Genomic DNA, 15,248 nt, shown 5'->3' with positions numbered 1-15,248 from the left:
ATTTCATTTTAGATTACTTCTAGGCAGCTGGTTATCCCAGGTTCTACTCATATTCAGTGGAAAGAAACAGATACCTCTCAACAGTGGTTCATTTGACATATTTTAAATGGGAGGTTTTGGATAAATAGTGCTTGGACTTGAACCAGTTGCCCAAATAAATCATCCAGTGATCTTCAGCTTGTCCAGGGGTATCCCATGGGAGCTTCAACTGAATGAGTGTGGCTGTATCTACTGAGGATCTGTGACATTATATTATATGAAACCTAATTCTAGTGACCAACAGATTGATTCTGATTAACAAGCAAAGAAGATGCAGCCTCTGGTGTTTATTGCTTATGTATGTATGTACAGTAGTGTTTCAAAGTAAGAAAGATCTTACTACTGCAAAGTGAGTGCTCCTAGGAAAGAGATTCTGTACTCTATCTAGCACACAGTTATTTGTCAAGGACTTTCTTGTTATTATTGGAGCTCTGTGTCAACAAATTAATTTGTCTCAGAACTAGACAGCTGTAACAAAACCCACACATTAGTTCCATACATGGAGGCTGATGAATGGACATTTAAGAGAAGTAATGATGACAGGCAGTGCATCCTTTATATTTAATCTCATTTGATGTTTTTATTCATTTTTGTTTATTCATGTTTTCTGCTTCATAATACAAAATAGAACTAATGATTTTTCCCTTTATATTCAGTGATAGGTAAAATGAATCTGAAGGTGAGGTCTTGATGACAGAATAGACCAGCTTACTTCTTATTCTCTTATTTATGGTGTGCTAAGAATATCCTTACTGCTGGAATAAAACTCTCTCCAACTAACAGATGAGAAAGAAGCAGTTTTCCTATCTTCCCAGGGCCTTGGAATTTTAGTGTTTCCATTTCTAAATTGAGATTAAAATTCAGAGCCCCAAAATGGAGCTATAAACCAGTGATCCAAAAAGCATTTGAACCATCTGTTTTGGCACTGATCAATTATAATCTGAACATACAAATCCAGAAGCTTTTTTGAACCAAAAGAAACTTTTCAGTGAAAGATTTAGGTCATAAAAATTTTCTGTCATAAAATCCAAACTCCACTTGGGAGGAAATTTATCTCCCTTAGAGACATGAAATAGCCAAAGTATTCCAAGATGTGTAAAAGAGGGAACGATGAATGTGAAGGCTTCTTTAGGGTTTTCCTTAAGCTCAGGAATTTAAATGGGAAGTAATTAAGCTCTTCTTCTTCTCTTTTGAGAGTTTAATGAGCAATTAGCATTTATTTTGCTCGTTTCTGCTGGGCTTTCTCTTTTATGCTTCACAGAAAGCTTGTACTTCTGTGCTTCCTAGAATGCTTGCTTCTCTTTACTCCCAGGAAATGTAAATATTATTCTGTTTAGACTTCTTTGCATTTTTATGCAACAAGATAAAATCCACCCCAGGATTAAATAACCCAAATTGGCATCACTGCTGTCATTTTAGCTGGAGCATGATATACTGTCACCCTGACCTCAAATGAATAGTCAGACAGTTTATCAATGCCGTGTTTTATTTTTTCTATCATACTGTCTTGACACACACTCAAACAGGGCTTTTTATCATAAAGTTTTTCCTTTCAAGAGTTACAGGCACCACAATGATTCATTTTGGCATATAGCAAAGTGCTGGAAAATACGATCTGATCAGGAATAACAAGTTACAATTAAGATGAGCGAGGCATAATGTGGCTGATGGTCATGATTAAGGAGACGATGGAAGAGTCTTCAGGCAAGCACAGCAGGACTATATCCATCCTGAAGATTGCATGGGATGGTGTGGTTTGGTGAGGGAGGGAGAAAGTGGTAAATGAACACACACCCTCCTTACCTAATGTGTGTGTTACACATCAGCACACAGGCCCTTCTTTGCCCACACTGTCACCTAAACTCAAGCCCAAACTACTCCAGTCCTAGTTGGGATCACACCATTTCCTCACTAGAACCCTGTATCATGCATGAGCATGTCCTCAGCCTCTTTTCCAGTCTTATAACCCCCCTCTTACCACTGTGCTGGTCCTTCTGTCTCTCCTGAAACACCCTATATTCAAAAAGCTTTGTTAAAGAAACATACTGCAGGTAACTCCCCAGTAAAATCAACTACCATGGGGTCTCTAGTCACATGTGACTCAATTAGGCTTCTCTCCAATTATTTTACCTGAAGCCAGGAACATGTTGAATGTTGCAACACCAGAAAAACTACCCCTTGCAAAAATAACAATGGCATACAGAAAGTTCTTGCCTGAAGAGAGGAACAGGCCCTCAATAAGAAACTCATCCACCACTCAACCAGCACATTGAAAATTACCAAGACGACATGAGACCCTAAAGCATGGGCAGGCTGCTGTGAATAGTCCACCTGGCAGTTTCACAGGCAGGGCAGGTTCAAGTCATGAGGAACTGAGATGATTCAAGAAAGGAAAGAAAAATATTTGGATTGCTGAGAAAGCAAAAGAAAATAAAACAGAGAACAGGATGCTGCTGTAAAAATTGATTTGTGTGGTCACACTTTGAGTACTGGGGCAAGCTTTGATCTTGCCACCACAAAAATGGTATGTTGTTAATGATTAGCACATCATAAAGACCACTTCACTACACGTCAGCTGTCTCCTGAGAAAAATTCCACACTGGAACAAGGAAGAGCTCAACTCATAAGAACACTTCACTCTTCTACAGCACTTGCCATCCAGGGTTCTCAAAGCATTTTACAAAGGAAGATAAGTGCCATTAAGCTTGCTTTATAGCTGGAGAAACTAAGACCTAGAGCAGCAATCTACCTTGTTCAAAAGTAAGCAGCTGATGAAGGAAAGAGAAGTGATCTCCAGGTCTTCCTATCAGCTCACATACCCACTTACAGCAGCAGTTAATTGATTGTGGTGAATTATTTTCAATAAGACTCAAAAAGCAGAGGTTACAAAACTATTCAGTTCTCAAGCACAAGGGAAAAAAAAACAACTAAAACTGGAAGAAAGGTTTGAAAAAAAAAACCAAATATTTGATCTGCCTGTTTGAAAAACAGAAATTTTAATTCAGTTTTAGCTCTGTGAAATATTGCAGAGCAGTCCAATTCACAACAGTAGTTACTGAAAAAGAAGTAGCTGCTTCTGATGCCTGTCTGTGCCCCTGTGGTTTGTCCTCTGATCTTGCTGTTTTAATGGTTCACCAGTTCTTTGACAGAGATTGTATTTAAAATTGCACATAAGAAGTTATTTTTTCTTAATAAAATCAGGCTGAAGTTCAGTTCTCTGGCATGTATATCGAACCCTCTGTCCCTTCTTCGAGTTCCAAGAGGGATGTATGGTTAAAACTTGGTTATGCCACTCTGAGGAAAGACACCATAATTAAAAAAAACCCCTCTAATTTCAAGAGAAGATATCTAGCAGAGTGTATATTTATAGTGTTATTGAACTGCAAAGCATCCAATGTACAGAATGGTTAGATCTCTCCTGGAATATGTTCAAGCCCAAAATCCGTTCAGAAATGAAGGAAAGAAGGATGATTACCTACATTTTCTCTCTCATAGTTTTTTGTCAATATACAAGTTTCTTACTCAACGCTTAGGATCAGCATATCGGCATTTATACCCAGCTTCCTTTGCCTCTGAAATTGTATCAGAAATTGTTTCTTGTTTTCAGCCTATGTCAGCATTCAGGTTTATTCTAAAGACAAGTAGGAAAGCAATCAAAGAAATATCTCTACAGCATTCAAAGTTTTTGTTCCCTTAGATGTAACAGAAATAATATGATTTAAAGATAGACTTGAGGACTACTATCATGATCAAAGGGCTTATTTTGGGCCAATCTTTTTTTCCCAGTGAGGCTTAGAACTCCAGCATGACCTTAGAACTCCTGGTGTTAGGCTGTCTTCTGCTGCAGCAGTTCAATGCATAGAGGCAATAAAATGAGAAATCAAAACGAGTGGAAATAATTTTTGACACAAAATCCTCGTATCTTTTAAAGAGACTTGGCATCTTTTGAAGCAGGTTTCATCCTCTGGAACTAAGAATTTTACCAACAAGCAGACTCAAATCATATTGCCACTGGCTGGTACAATGATGCTCTCAAACACGTAATGATGCTACCTTTGTCAAACAAGGAAACAAAACTCAGCTGAGCTGTGCACTGGTAACTTGGCTCTTAGTTAAGTAAAGTGGATGAAACCTATTTAACTGCCATGGGTTAAGTGGTCACATGTGGATAGGGACTGTAATTTGATGGAGTTTTTAGTGTGAGCTCCCAGTACAGAGGGATAATAATTCTCTCTTAGAATTGGTGTTTTTTCTTTCATAAAACATAAACTTCAATTAAAAATGTTTATCTTCATCTGTTCAAATTCAACTCAATAGCTGTGACTGAAAGAGATCACAGACTTGTATGATTTGTTAAATCTTTGTGTGTTCCATTTCTGGTGACCATTGTTCACTGGAGGGAAGAGGAAAGCAGCATTTTGTCCCCATCTGTGTAAGGCAGAGGCATTGACTGTGTTTGACTGTGTTGCCTGGAGTATATGTCAGGTCATCAAACTTCAGTGCTCTTAATCCAGCATTTCTCATGACACCCTTGAAAGGGTCAGTAACTCCTTTAATAATATGTGATGCTTGAGTCATTGCATACGATTTGATTTCATTTGCATAAGGATCAAAAAATGACCTTGTCAAGTTGCTTTAACACACTGTGGAGTTATATATTTTAATTATAAACACAAGACCCAACTGATAGTTTGAAAAGAAAAGGGGAGGGGGGGCATATTTTTGCAATGAGGAGTGTATTGTAAGAGGAATTTTCAGATTTGGCTTTTAGATTATATTTCCAGAAACCTCCTTTCCTCTCCCAGAAGTGCTTTTTGATGCGAGTAACCATATGGAGAGGGAAGGAAGAGCTTGTCCTTATGCTACTTTTCAAAATTGTATCAGCTGCTTTCCAGCCCACAATGCAATTACTGTTGTCATCTCATTAGTGTTTTAATTAGGGCTCAAGCGCAGGCCAATGTAGAAAGGTTCAATACAGAATGTCAGTTCAGGCCAACAAAGTTACTGGCTCAGCTTAGAGGGGTCTCAAGGCTGCTCTAAATTAGATGTAGATCTGTATATAAAGAGGCAGCCTTCAACCATACCTCTATTTTCTGTGCCTCTTTGGGGTCTATAAAGTGAAGTTTTTGGGAGAACAAAGCTATTTTCAGGTCTCTAAGGTACCTGTGGTATCTGCCAGAGATGCTATCCAAGGCCTTTACAGATCTTGTTGACTAAAGGCGTTATGATAGATTCACAGACTTCGAGGCAATGATTTGAAATCTAAATGCTGCAGGCATCGCAAGCCTTCTACCTTGTGTTGTCTAAATAGGATTCCTTTGCGCGTTAGTCTGTATCAGTGAGACAATTTACTGTGAGGCTGTTTGTGGGTTTGGGATGACTCCCTTGGTGACACACAATTATATTGTGCACACCAATTGTATGTTCCTCCTTAGAAAATAAAAAAAGAGTTTTTAGACAAAACCAGACTCCTACTACATTTTTTCTCTTTTCAGCTACTTACAATATTGCCTGTTTGCTGCATCTTAATGATTACAGAAATTAACTCATGATTTCAGGTTAGGAAACATTCAGATTAGTAGTTAGCTTCCTAGGCAACAGAGAAGGTTTTTTTCATGTTGAATCACATGAAAGGCACAGCATAGACAAGGTGAGAGCACAAGGCTTTGAAAAAGCTGGCAGTGGCTGCTTATTCTGGAGCATTTGAGTGCTGGAGTGGCATAAGAGAGCTATACTGAGTCTTGGTTCCCTGAAAGGGGAGCCCAATGAGCCCTATGTATCCTCTGTTAGGACATTTGCCTTCTTTCTAGGTGGCTTTTACGGCAAAGGAGTGGAAGAATAGAATAATTTTTTTCAGCATTGTCCTTTCTAATAGCATTGATCTTTTCCGTCCACACCCAGTATTTTCTGAGAAAGCATCACTGTGCTTTAGTTGATGGTTCAAAATGATTTATGAATGAGCTTCCTTCTTCCTCTGCCTACTCTTTGTTGGCACAGGAGACAGTGTTGGGTAAACAGATAAACAGCCTGTTAACTGTAGGCGGCACTGAAAATGAAACTTAACAACAGGGAAGCTAACAAATACACAGCAATGATGGGGATCTAGAAGATGGAGACACCTGTACAAGGAGATGCAATTCCTTACATAATGACTACATTTTTCTAATCTGTGCATGATGGAATTGCCCTCGTTCTCAAGAGCCTCAAGGGGATGAGCGGATATTGTACGTACCTTCTGGTTTTGAATATTTTTACTTGCCGCATCTCAGGACATTGCACTAAGGCAAAGAGCATTACAGATGGAGAAGGAAAGAATGCCCTGAGGTCAAGGAAACAGTCAAAACTAGATCACTGTAATTTTGACTTGTAACGTTAGCTGCAGTGGCAACTTCAGAGAACAGCTGGAGACGTTTGACCTTGTTTGTATCTTATTTTACATAAAAGTAGATGTGGAACATAACAGATGCCTATCAAATTTCCCCTCAGTGGAAGATGGCAGCATAATTCCACCCACATACATGCTTACCAGAAGAACAAGAATCACTGGCCCTTGATATATGTAGTCGATGTATTTCCCTGGTTCTTTTCCAAACCAGCATCTGAAAGGAAAAAAAACCACAAAACAAAAACAAACAAGTAAGAAAATAATTTATAAAGGGTAATGCACTTCTTTTAGATTGTAATCTCAAGGGCACTGTAGGGAAAAATTCCCTGATTTCCCAAGTTATTTAGTCATATACACAATCAGCAAGTGACTGAGTTTTTTGCTACAAAGCCACGTTTAGTTTGGACACAGACCTGGCCCTGATTTTCCCCTCCCATTAGACCATTCATGTTCCTTCTATGTTTTTTTGCTACTGCCCATGTAAATATTTCCAAGAAATGTGAGAACCTGCTAAAAAAAAAGATGAAGAAGGTGTGTCTTGCTGGGTCTGAAAAAGGGATGAAAGAAATATTCTTTGTAAAGAAAAAATAATCTGTTATCTATTGCAGTGCCCAGAGACACTTAAATTCCACAAATTAAGGGCTGTTACCTAAAGCAAGTATGTCTCAAGTTGCGTGGAAATGCTGTCTAAATAAGATACTGGCTTGGCTTTGAACCAAGCTGGTGACTACCAAATCCAGCATATAGTACAGAGACATCATCTGAAGCTAGCAAATACCAGATCCAACATCACCAAAGGGAAATCAACTCAGGTGAAGTGAAACCACAGGTAAACTGAAAACCCTCGAACTAGCAGAGAGCCTGGATGTGTCATAAGTGACTGAGTGCTGGCTTGGCCTTCACTTCCACTAATGGCAAGTGTTTTTCTCCCAGCTGTGTAATACAACAGACTAAACCTATGATTTTGCAGCAACCCATTCTGTTGTTCACTTCATTCTCTTAACTGAGAGTAATAAATCAGTCAGAATCATAGAATAGTTAGGGTTGGAAAGGACCTTAAGATCATCAAGTTCCAACCCCCCTGCCATGGGCAGGGACACCTCACACTAAACCATCTCACCCAAGGCTTCGTCCAACCTGGCCTTGAATACTGCCAGGGATGGAGCATTCACAGCCTCCTTGGGCAACCCATTCCAGTGCCTCACCACCCTAAAAGGAAAGAATTTCCTCCTTATATCCAATCTAAACTCCCCCGTTTAAGCCTTAACCCATTACCCCTTGTCCTGTCACTACAGTCCCTAATGAAGAGTCCCTCCCCAGCATCCCTATAGGCCCCCTTCAGATACTGGAAGGCTGCTATGAGGTCTCCACGCAGCCTTCTCTTCTCCAGGCTGAACAGCCCCAACTTTCTTATGTCAGTATACTTATGTCAGTAAATGAATCAGAAACTGGGCTCAGGTCTGAACTCAATCATTCAAACTACTGTATTTTTCCTTGATGCATTTTTGGCCCAGGCCAAGCAATAGCCAACTCCAAAAGTATTCCTGGAGAACAAATCTGGAGCTAGCATGAGCCAGAGGACATTGTCAATGGTCCACATAATGCAGCTACCCTGATTTGGAGGCCAAGAGGGTTTAATAATATGGATGGAAATACTTCATGCTATTTGGACTCCAGCCTCAGTAACAATTCCAGACACAGCTAATTGAATATTAGAGTCATAGCCACATGGCCTTGATCCTGGTTCCACCAAGCAGATACAAATTTGCTATCATAATGCCTTAAGGTTTAGGTAGCTGAGCTGCAGATCCTGTAGGAAGTGGAATTTGGAGTTCAAGGATCTGAGATTTTTTTTCCCTTGTGTGAATACCACATAACAAGTCTACACAGGAAAAATTATGCTTTCCGTGTTCACCTTGTGACAAAAGACAAGCTTAGTGCCACTGGAGACATGAAACCAAGGGTAATTCCTGCACCAAGGAGACCATGGAGACAGGTGCAGATTTGCAGTTTTATAAGCATGCCAGAAATAATACTTGTTGCCTCAAAGAGGTTGCAGTCTGTAAGACATGACCACATGAGTTCAAGGCAAATAAACTGAGATAAGGAAAACTATGTTTCATGTGGAATTCTTTTGAATCACATAATGCCTTCCTCCAAAATGTGCTGTTTGCTAAAACCAAAGAAGCTGTTTGCCCATTGCAAAATGCTCTTAGTGAACTGATGATATGGAAATGTTGAGATATGCATCAAGCATTTAGGAACACAACTCAGTATCACACAGTTGTTTGCCTTTTCTTGGTTCAGTTTCTACATCTTTTAAATTCCAAATGAATGAGAGAGCTTTGAATATTTTATAAATATAGACATGTCTGTATTCCCTGGTGCACTGACAGCAAATTAGTGTAAATTGGCAATTTTGCAGCTAATATTCCAAAATTTCGTGATGAGGGCAAGACGGAATAAAGTACTTCCTCCAGCCAAGTTATCATCCAAGAAGAACTCTGAGGGCAGCCTTAAATGAATGAAACTGATTTAATTTTTTTTTTATTGTTTTTTTTTGTCATGCAGATGGAAAGATATGAAGAGGAATGAGTTACGGGATGTGCCAAGGCAGGAAACACAGCTCTCCAGAACTTGCAGGATGTACATTTGAGAGAGGCTTTTGAAGGGCATTTTGGGAGAACTGTTATATAGTGCCTGAAATGCAGAGAACCAAGAGCTATTAGAAGTTTCTGGGAAGCTGGCTGTTCTAGCAGCAGAATCTATCAGAGGGACTAATAAGAAGCAGACTTAAGCATGTGCCGGAATTAGTGGCCTAGAAAATGTCAGCACAGAATTTGGAACTGAGCTGGGAGAGCACACATGATGTTCCAGGGCAAAGGCTGCTCACTGTTCTTTGGAATTCAAATATCGTTTAACTGTAAGACAATACTAAAGAGCAAAATGCTGACACTTATTATCTGATGCCCCGTATTAGACCAAGGTTGCATTGAGTGAAGCATCATGTGTATAAACACACAATCAAACAACAAGGTTGTGGCCAACGGTAGCCTTCCACAAGTTATCTAACTGAGGACCTGGAGGCTTCAGATTCCTTTTGTAGTTAGTGGCGAAAAAAAGGCAGCTTTTCTAGAACAGTGCTCAGCTCATTAGGCTATAAAACAGATCTATTACATTGTAACCTAAATGTTTCTAATATACCCCTTAAATCAGGTGAGTACGGATGGGAGGACCAGTGTTTGTCACTGACATTACAGATGCCTGCATTTGGTTAGCTGTAATTCATGTTTATAATCTAGCTGTTCAGTCTGGGACCTTAGCTGAGACACTGCAAAATCTTCTTCCTGTCATCTTAACTCATACTTTAAATCCAACAGAAGACATTATTTCTGCAATGAAATCAGCCCTGTATATTTCTTTAAAACCAAAATCCACAGAAAATTACTTAGTGCATCAGAATTTTAATTCAACCTGTTCAAAATAAACACCATTTTCTATCTTTTTTCTTTTTTTTTCTCCCCCTTTTTTTTTTTTAACCTCTGAAAGAATAAACAAACACTCCCTGAATATTGAAGAGGACAATTAGGAAGACAGTTCTGATTAGATTAAGATATGTAAACACTCCTACTGAAAAGCATTAATTAATATTCTTCATGGGTCTCGGATACTTCTTTATATAGAAAAGCCATCATTGGTTTTATCACTAGCGTTAATTAGATCTTACTAATGTTCTTCCCCTTACCAACTGTCCATCAATGAAATTACTACAATAATTTTTAACAATTGAGACTTAACAGTACTGTTTTTTCAGAGCTGTCAGATTTTGTTAAAGAGCTGCAAAACCCAGGGAGGGTATTTGCCACAGTACTGACTGTATTTTGCCTCACCATGCAGAACATGGTCTCCAGTAAGGACAAAAATGAAAAAAATAAGCTGGTTGAAGCATTTTCTAAACATTCTTCCTGTGTACTATTTTGAGTTTTTAAATGACTGTCAGTTACATAACTAGAACCCCCATTCAACCTCCAAACAAGTTACACTTGAAATGCATGCTCAGATGAAGGAGTTTCCCATTTTGTCCTGAATTTTGGGCTGTCCACTGAGATATCCAAACAGTCTTGGAAGCTGCAGGAGAGTGTATGTTTTCTGCATGTGTCCAGTTTGCTAGGTCTAACCTCATGAGGGAATACACGATTTCCACAGTGGTCAAGATAAATGGAGCTTAAAGATAGGCTTCCTGGGGAGAGCAGCATGTTTTCACAGACCAGCTGAGGTTGGCAGGACCTCTGGAGGTTGACTAGTCAACCCCCTTGCTCCAAGAGTCAGCTGCAGCAGGTTGCTCAGAGCTGTGCCCAGCTGGCTTTGGAGCAGCTCCAAGGTTAAAGACCCCAGGAGTTCCCTGGGCAGCCTCTTCCATCATTCTACCACCCTCACAGCAAAAAGGTGTTTCTAGATGTTCAGACATAATTTCAAGTGTTCCAGTTTGTGCCACCACTTCTTGTCCTGTGACTGGGTACCACTGAGAAGAGTCTGGCTCCACCGTCTTCATATCCTCCTGTAAGCTATTTATAAAATTGATAAGAATATCCCAAGCCTTCTCCTCTCCAGGCTGAACACTCCCACCCCTCTCAGCTTCTCCTCAGGTGAGAGATTCTCCAGTATCCTGAGCTGTTGCTTCTCAAAGCCAGGGCTCAGTTTTCTCTCATTTGTCTATATTTGCACATTCTTGGAGAATCCAGGTGAAAAGCATGATTTCTATATCATCCCACCACAGAGAAAGGGTTCTGTAAATGCCCCAAAATTTAGTGTAAACTGTCTCAATGGCTGATGGACTTCAGAGGAGTAAGTAAATTAATTCAGAGTAAGTAAATTAAATACACACACGTGAACATCTCACACACATGTACCAGAAATACATTCCTACATGTGCTTCAGTTTGACTGTTTAACAGAATCTGCTCCTTTCCTCAGGCCAGGAGTCAGTGAGCAGGGGCTCTCTGAATTATTACACGCTTTAACGCTCAAGAAGACGACTGAATATTTATGACAACTGACGGGCCCTCAACAAATTATTAATTTCTTGTTTTGCTTCAGTTCATTCATTTTACTGAGTCTCCCCTACATACAGTATTACTACAAATATGAAAAGCAGAATTCATTTTATAGCCTTTGCCTTACAGCTTAATGCCCTTATTAGATGTTCTTTTAAAAGAGCTCTGCCTATCTGTCTAGGTGCATGTGCTAGATCAAAGGAATTGCACTCCTGAAGCTGTAGGGACTTTCTCAATGCACAATACATTTAGAGCAGCTATGATACACAGTGAGGATGTGTGTGAAGATTTCACTTCAAGGCAAACGTCAGCATTAAAGACAGAAAGGTGAAAACACCCCAAAACATCAGGTCTTATTGTCTGAATTTATCAAGACTAACCTGGCACTTCCTTCATTGGCAAGCATATTAGGCAAATGTCGTGCAAATGGTGGAGGAGCCAACCAGGAGAGGTGTGCTGCTGGATCTCATCCTCACTAACAAGGAGAGTCTGGTTGAAGGAGTGAAGGTTGAGGGCTGCCTTGGTTGCAGCGACCACGAGATGGTACAATTCAGGATCTTGTGTGGTAGGGTCAGTAGAATAGCAAGTAGAATCGCAACCCTGGACTTTAGCAGGGCAAACTTTGGCCTCTTCAAGCGATTGCTAGGGGAAATCCCGTGGGCTAGGCTGCTTGAAGGGAAAGGGGCCCAAGATAGTTGGTTGACGTTCAAGGACTGCTTTTTCCGAGCTCAAGATCGGAGCATCCCGACACGTAGGAAGTCAAGGAAGAGGGTCAGGAGACCTGCGTGGCTAAATAGGGAATTGCTCGGTATGCTCAAGTGGAAGAGGAGAGTTTACAGGTCATGGAAGGAAGGGCTGGCCACTTGGGAAGAATATAAGGCTGCTGCTAGAGGATGCAGGAAAGCTGCTAGGATGACTAAGGCCTCCTTGGAATTAAAGCTGGCGAGAGGGGTCAAGGACAGCAGAAAGAGCTTTTTCAAATACATGGCAGGTAAAACTAACACCAGAGGCAATGTAGGCCCGCTGATGAACGGGACGGGTGCCCTGGTGACAGAAGATACAGAGATGGCAGAGTTACTGAATGCCTTCTTTGTCTCTGTCTACTCTGCCGGAGGCAGTCCTGAAGAGCCCTGTACCGCTGAGACCTCGGATGAAGATAGGTCAACGGAGCGGTCTGCCTTAGTCGATGAGGAATGGGTTAAAGACCAGTTGAGCAATCTGGATATCCATAAATCCATGGGTCCAGATGGGATGCACCCGCGGGTGCTGAGGGAACTGGCTGAGGTCATTGCTAGACCGCTCTCCATCATCTTTACCAAGTCTTGGGAAACGGGAGAGGTGCCTGAGGACTGGAGGAAAGCAAATGTCACTCCTGTCTTCAAAAAGGGCAAGAAGGAGGACCCAGGTAACTATAGACCGGTTAGCCTCACCTCCATTCCTGGGAAAGTGATGGAACACCTTATCCTTGGTGCCATCTTAAGGCATATCAAGGATAAGAGGGTTATGAGGGGCAGTCAACATGGCTTCACCAAGGGGAAGTCGTGCTTGACCAATCTCGTAGCCTTTTATGAGGAAATAACACGGTGGATGGATGATGGTAGAGCGGTGGATGTGGTCTACCTTGACTTCAGCAAAGCGTTTGACACGGTCTCCCACAGCATCCTTGCGGCTAAATTGAGGAAGTGTGGTCTGGATGATCGGGTAGTGAGGTGGACTGTGAACTGGCTGAAGGAGAGAAGCCAGAGAGTTGTGGTCTATGGGGCGGAGTCTAGTTGGAGGCCTGTATCTAGTGGAGTGCCTCAAGGGTCGGTACTGGGACCAGTATTATTTAATATATTCATCAACGATTTAGATGAGGGAATTGAGTGTACTATCAGCAAGTTTGCTGATGACACTAAGCTGGGAGGGGTGGCCGACACACCAGAAGGCTGTGCTGCCATCCAGAGAGACCTGGACAGGCTGGAGAGCTGGGCGGGGAATAACTTGATGAAATATAACAAGGGAAAGTGTAGAGTCCTGCATCTGGGCAGGAACAACCCCAGGTTCCAGTATAGGCTGGGGAACGACCTGTTAGAGAGCAGTGTAGGGGAGAGGGACCTGGGGGTCCTGGTGGACGACAGGGTGACCATGAGCCAACACTGTGCCCTTGTGGCCAAGAAGGCCAATGGCATCCTGGGTTGTATTAGAAGGGGGGTGGTTAGTAGGTCGAGAGAGGTCCTCCTTCCCCTCTACTCAGCCCTGGTGAGACCTCATCTGGAATATTGTGTCCAGTTCTGGGCCCCTCAGTTTAAAAAGGACAGGGACCTGCTGGAGAGAGTCCAGCGCAGGGCAACTAAGATGATTAAGGGAGTGGAGCATCTCCCTTATGAGGAAAGACTGAGGGAGCTGGGTCTCTATAGTTTGGAGAAGAGGAGATTAAGGGGTGACCTTATTAGTGTATATAAATATATAAAGGGGGAGTGTCACGAGGATGGAGCCAGGCTCTTCTCAGTGGCAAACAATGAAAGGACAAGGGGTAATGGGTACAAATTGGAGCACAAGAGGTTCCACTTAAACCTGAGAAGAAACTTCTTCTCAGTGAGGGTGACGGAACACTGGAACAGGCTGCCCAGGGAGGTTGTGGAATCTCCTTCTTTGGAGACATTCAAAACCCGCCTGGACACGTTCCTGTGTAACCTTATCTAGGTGTTCCTGCTCCGGCAGGGGGATTGGACTAGATGATCTTTTGAGGTCCCTTCCAATCTCTAACATACTGTGATACTGTAATTAAGAGTGCATGAGTTTGTCCATGACATGGATTTAAAAGCACAAGTTCCATTCGATAATCCACCCAAGGACGAGAGCTGATCCTAGAAATTCAACATGAATAGCTTAGATATTCTGCATATGAAATAGGATAATTTTGTCTTTCTTGCTCTGATGACTGTATTTTGTACCCCCCTTTTGTTGTGAAGGGTCTGGGCCAGCTACACCTTTGCTGGTGAGAGGTAGCACATGTACCTATATAAACATATCATGTTTTTCTTATACGATAAATCAAGGTGAGATCCCTTCACATTCATGCTGCAGGTGTGCAAAGATGGTGAAAGAACGCACAGGTACAGATGCTGTAGTGATTTCTCCATCTGGCCATCTTGTGTGCAGTGTGATCAGAGAGTGTGTGGTGTCTCTGCCTGTGGCAGGGGTGGCTGGAACTTAAGAAGATCTTAAGGTCCTTTCCAACCCTAAGTATTCTGTGATTCTATGTTGTGGCATATTTCTGTCAGGGGTCCTACTTTACATTATTTCTTTTAGGATTGATGAACAGTCTTCCAAAATCAGGTGTCCAAACCTCGGTGTTGAACTCATTCACAACAGGAATGTTTAATGTGCGTTGCCATTATTAAAGCATGTGGTGTTTTGCCTCTCCAGTGTTGAAGACACAAGTTTTAGTTATTTTGGTTTGTGCTGCTTAAGCTAATTCCTTCAGCTCTATTTCTTGAGGTCTAAAGTCCTTCTTCAGCAGAATGAGACAGGTGCCATGCTGCCCTGGCTTGTGCAATGTAAAAACTACATGGAACCTGACCATGAAGAAGACCCAGAATGTTGTGATTCTTTACCCATCCAGAAACAAGAAGGTCTGTGAGCTCAGAAATCAGTGAAATCTGGTGATCTGAGGTCATGTTTTAGGCCTGATTGACTTGGACACCCTTGAAACAAGTTCCAACTGAAGTTTTCCTGGTAATTTTGAAACTATGGTATGAATTCTCCTGCATGATTACTGTAGCGAGG

At 41.5% G+C, this 15,248-nt stretch overlaps 1 protein-coding gene across 3 annotated transcripts in view; it reads right to left on the bottom strand.

Annotated features, from left to right (window-relative positions):
• Positions 1-15,248, bottom strand: part of CRHR2 (corticotropin releasing hormone receptor 2) — a 155,508-nt gene that overhangs the window by 21,110 nt on the left and 119,150 nt on the right. For all 3 annotated transcript variants that reach the window (XM_061354785.1, XM_061354786.1, XM_061354788.1), the window contains one exon: positions 6,566-6,638. In XM_061354785.1, the coding sequence (XP_061210769.1) occupies positions 6,566-6,638 (73 nt within the window). The remainder of the gene's footprint in view (positions 1-6,565; positions 6,639-15,248) is intronic.

The sequence above is a fragment of the Neopsephotus bourkii genome, unplaced genomic scaffold (assembly GCF_033783945.1).
Source record: "Neopsephotus bourkii isolate Nb327-2 ecotype Australia unplaced genomic scaffold, CSIRO-AGI_Nbou_v1 NB_745, whole genome shotgun sequence".
In the NCBI taxonomy this organism is placed as follows: Eukaryota; Metazoa; Chordata; class Aves; order Psittaciformes; family Psittacidae; genus Neopsephotus; species Neopsephotus bourkii.
This window is presented reverse-complemented; position numbering and strand designations above follow the sequence as displayed.